This window comes from Atta colombica, unplaced genomic scaffold (genome assembly GCF_001594045.1).
Source record: "Atta colombica isolate Treedump-2 unplaced genomic scaffold, Acol1.0 scaffold207, whole genome shotgun sequence".
NCBI lineage: Eukaryota > Metazoa > Arthropoda > Insecta > Hymenoptera > Formicidae > Atta > Atta colombica.
In genome coordinates this window covers 1,798,221-1,803,284 of record NW_017259302.1, presented here as the reverse complement: position 1 = coordinate 1,803,284, position 5,064 = coordinate 1,798,221, and the positions used below count along the sequence as shown (strand labels likewise).

The following is a 5,064-nucleotide window of genomic DNA, read 5'->3' as shown; positions in this document are numbered from 1 at the left end:
CTATATATATATATACACACTATATATATATATATATATATATATATAAAACTGTGTGGAACAGAAAGATTCAATATTTTATAATATTTGCAGATACGTGCTGATGATTGTTTATATATGGAAGCTGTGGAACACATGTTTGAAGTATGGTCGTGCATGTTATGTTCATCGTATTTTCCAGCAGATTTTTGTAAACAGAGCTCTATTCAGATTTTTAATATATATCTTCGATGTCACTTATCACCTCCGGAGGGTGTTAGAAACATTGGTGGAAAAAATCTTAGCGAGGAAGTAGCAGATATGGAAGATGGTGACAAAGTTAAATTTAAGGCACAGTTACAAATAATTGGTAAGTAATAAGTGCGTTCCTTTTTGCATATGATAAACATATGTTTTATCCTTATTTAATATTCGATAAATAAGGATAAAATGATATATTATTCATGAAACAGTCAGTGTATTATAATTGGTCTATTAAAATACATTTTATTATGCAGACCAATAATGATAATAATAAATGCTTGATAATTTATAGGAGATTTTGGTAGACAAGTACCAGATCATTCTTTACCTCTATTAGCACAATTACTCGAAGATCGAATACATAAATTGCGCGACAATCTAAATCTATTGGTCGAACAAAATGAATCGTCATCTCGACCTGCCTCTATGGATGAGTTATATGAAGATTTGCATTGGCTCATTTTAATAACGGGGCACGTTTTTTGTATGGAATGTGAAGGTGAAATCGCATTAACTCTAATACCTTTAGAAATAACACGATGCAGTATGAAACAGGTTTGCAAATATTCATTGCAATTTTTACTTTACTCTGGAGACGGAAGTATTAAATTTCTTTTTTATATGTTTTTTCAGTCTCGAGAAGGAAATGTTGATGTAAACCGTACACTGGAGTTTTTAGTGTCCTCACAAAATGTCCAATCGGATATAAGTAGTCCCTCAGCCTCGATCGATCAAGTTATTCGATTAGTCACGGGCATTTTTCGTTTATGCACTATTGAGAAAACTGCCATATCGATACATTTGGAAAATATACTCAGTCCTGAATTGAGTAGCACGATAATATGGTTTTTACATAGATGGTCAGAGATTTATCTTATACCAAATGAGGACCATTACAATGAATTAAGCACCACGCTTTTGCATGCTTTTGGTGATGACAGCCCTGGTGCATTGTGGTCAATGAATTTTCTTCTGGACAAAATAATTTGTAACATCAACGCTTTCAAAAGCGAGCCGACGCTAATAGATGAAACTATAAAATTATTAATATCTCTTGTTAAATCGCGAGCGAGGTAAATATAACACGCAAAATGTGCTTTTGTAGTTATATTAATAATTTGTTTAGGGACAACGGTATTTTTCTGTACAAATTAATAATTAATAAATTAAGTTTCGAATAGAACATGACTAGAATGGAAAATCTTCCGGAATTCACGGATTATGGATTTCGCTAAGGTTTTTGCTGGATGATATTTTGTGAAAAAAATATGAGGCATTTATTTTCGGGTAGGTGCTTGTATATATATCCGCTTTTCGGGCAAAAATTGATCATAAATTATTATAATTATTATGAAATTATTATGAAAACAATAAATTTATTAAACTCGAATTTATTTTATGTTCTAATAAAATATGTACTAATGAGAATATATACTGAAGAGTAAGATATGTATATGAGATATTTTAGAAGATTTGTATACGTCAAACTTTGATAGTATATTTTTTATGATTGCGCAATTCCGTTCATAAAATTGGATTAAGACCAATATTTAGCACAACTTTAAATTATTTCATTTAATATTCTGTTGTTTTTAGAATTTTAATGCTTTCTTAAGATTCATCTAATTAACTAAAAATAAAATTTTATCTGTATCGATAAAATTTAACTTGAAAACTTTTAAATAATTAATGTACGATTGCATCTTGGAATTTAACTTGTGATAATATAAAAGTATATAACAAAATTTTTTTCTCTAATCAATGATGTAGTCTCTTGAAGGTTAATACGAATCTTTTGAATTCTTTGTATCTCATATATCATTTAAAAAAATTTCATGTATTACATAAGGATGTATTATATAAGGATATATATCTTTTTATATTAATCTGCTTAAATATCAATGATTTTTTTAAACCAGATAATTTATTTTGCCTTCCAGCTTTGAAAGGAGTTACCATAATCTACTATCTCGCTCTCCATTTCCATATCTAAAACTTTCTACAATTCTCTAATGATTTTTGTATTTTTATTTTTGAGGTCATTCATTTTGCTTTTAATATATCACTCTATTTTGATTTGATACTTAATTAAGAAAATTTAATATGCGTGCCCTAGACAAATTATCGTGTACTTTAACAAATATATTACGTTTACGATTGCTTTAACAAAGTAAATGTTCTTTACAATTTTATAATTCGTGATTCTTATTCCTTTGTGATTTAATTGTATTTGCAGAAAGTATCACATTACATGCTACATGCTTACGTAAAATGATACAAAGGCATTTATTGTATACAAATTATCAATTTACTGCATATTACACGAGATTATTAACGCGTTAAAGTAATCGTTGTAATAATATTTTCATTGAAATGATTTAAAATCTAAATACATATATTAATTTTTCAGAACTTCCTACCTGTCGAAATCTGAGCATTTCAATTATATTATTGAATTGGCTACAAAAGAACAGTACGATTTTCCACAGATTATCAAAAGAGGGTTAATGCGAGTAGTGGTTCATGCTGGTATCACGTTACAAAATAGTGATCAGTATTACTGGTCGCGGATTTTACAAGCCTTGCAAAACAGATTTACACAATTAATTTCTAGTGACAATTTTATGTCATCTTACCACGAAGAACATATTAAAATTCAAATTATAGATATACTAGAATCTTGTATAGGTATATTTATTTAAATTTGATTTGTTTAATATGATATATTTATTTAAATTTTTTATGATCAATGATGCGCATATATTTTATCTAATTTAAAATAAAATTTCACGTACATAATCTTATCTTATTTGAATAGGTGTAGTGCTAGGTGCTGAAAGTTCGAGAGTAGGACCCGTGTATCAATATACTTTTCCCATATTAGCCGAACTTCCAAAAATATTATCCTTGTATCATAATTATCAAGATATAGTACAGCTGATATTAGAGCTTTTTAATGAATATATAAAAATTGTATTCTTATCAGACGTAAGTCATTTTTATTTATGTAAGCTATTATAATTAATTCTGAAATTTTGATATAATCATAATCTTGACGTATTATTTTATTGCATTATTTCAGGCTGATAGTATGCGTGTATATGAAATTTGTATGCAAATGATGCAAACGTATGCTCGTTGTAACAGTCATCGGTTTACTGTAGACTCGACTGCGGAAGAGGATAGTTTTCAGGACATTGTGTTACTCATGCGATTATTAACTAATTTATTAATGAAAGACATGTTTAATTTAAATAACTTCGTAAACCCATCAACTCAACTTGCGTCTGCAACACCGGCCGTCGAACCCGTACCACCTACTGATGTTTTCTTGTATGGCTTAAATATAATCATGCCTATGATGACAATAAATTTGTTAAAATTTCCATCATTATGTTTGCAGTAAGTATAATTATATCTTGATACAATAATTATAACAAAAAGATAAACATTTAATTTAAATAATATTAGATTATATTAAAATTACATTAAAATAAGTTACATATATATTTGATTTTTCGAATTTTCATTAATAGTTTATAATATAATATTTGAAAAATTTTTTAATTCATATATTTCTTTATTAATAATTTAATATTTCTTATTATTTGTATATTACTTGATTTGTATATTACTGAAATAACTTTTTTTTTATAGATATTTCGAAATGATAAAATTTGTATGTGAGCTATGTCCTGAGAAAGTTTGCGGTCTCTCTGTTAAATTGCTGCAACAACTTTTAGCGTCAGTGGAATTAGGTTTATATTCATTCGGTAATGAAGTAGCTGGTCTTTGCTGTGATACAATCCAAGTCTTAACCAAACATATTAAGAAAGAAGTTACGCAAGGACAGCCACGCAAAGATATAATGGCACCTTTTTTGAACGTAAGTTCCTACAAATGACTGAGGCATGTAATGTGCCTTTTAAGATATTCTAAAATATTGAATTTTTTTTTCAGTTATTAATAAGTCTTATTCTGTCACATCAAATGGATTCAGATCTGATCACACAAGCCAGTTTACCTCTTTACAATCTCATATGTTGCTATCAAGAACAATATCAGCAACTTATACAGAATATTGTATCTACTCAAACGGATTTACAAGTGGCGCAAAGATTAGCGAATGCTTTCACTGCATTAACTGCGAATGTGGATGTAAATATAGATTTAAATGACCGTCCTCAAAGACTGAGGTTTAAAGAAAATTTCGAGAAATTTGTCGTGAACGTACAAGGATTCTTAATGGTTAAGTAAAATTAATATGTAAATAAACAAAAATAAAAGGTTTATTTAAACAATATACGCGTGGACTTAGATCTTGTTGGAAAATTAGATTTTCATTATGTTGTATAGTTAGTTTTACGTTTAGATTTTTTTTAAAGTAATGAAATGTATCTGTAAAAGAATTAAATTAATTCAGTTTTCATTTTAATCGGTGTAAATAAACGCGATTAATCATAAAATATATGAGCTTTTAACACATGGATATTATTTTCAAAAGAACTTATTAAGCATATAAGCTTTTTATTGACCGATTTATTACACGTTACCACTTACAGTGAGCCTAGCGAAATATTCGAGTAACCATAATATAATATTTATAATAAATACTAGTTACAGCGTCGATGCACGTTTCCGATAGCAAACGGTCAAATGAAAACGCTTCGTAACGGATGTCCAGTTACCTTACAACAAACAAATACATGAACTTATATAACTTGGTACAGGTCGCATCGTCGTTAGCCTTTCCGTCATTGTGTCACTCGCGATGATCGACAATGTTTCACAAAGGAATGCTTATTAAAGTATAACATTAAA

The 5,064-nt window shown here is 28.5% G+C and overlaps 1 protein-coding gene across 1 annotated transcript in view; it reads left to right on the top strand.

The window, feature by feature from the left end:
• LOC108687556 (exportin-4-like) overlaps positions 1 to 4,548 on the top strand; it is an 8,340-nt gene extending 3,792 nt beyond the window's left edge. Inside the window, exons 6-13 of the mRNA XM_018193390.1 lie at positions 94 to 349; positions 536 to 798; positions 877 to 1,316; positions 2,654 to 2,931; positions 3,062 to 3,231; positions 3,326 to 3,645; positions 3,901 to 4,129; positions 4,204 to 4,548. Of these exons, the coding sequence (XP_018048879.1) occupies positions 94 to 349; positions 536 to 798; positions 877 to 1,316; positions 2,654 to 2,931; positions 3,062 to 3,231; positions 3,326 to 3,645; positions 3,901 to 4,129; positions 4,204 to 4,500 (2,253 nt within the window). The 3' untranslated portion in view covers positions 4,501 to 4,548. The remainder of the gene's footprint in view (positions 1 to 93; positions 350 to 535; positions 799 to 876; positions 1,317 to 2,653; positions 2,932 to 3,061; positions 3,232 to 3,325; positions 3,646 to 3,900; positions 4,130 to 4,203) is intronic.
• Positions 4,549 to 5,064: the final 516 nt, after the last annotated feature.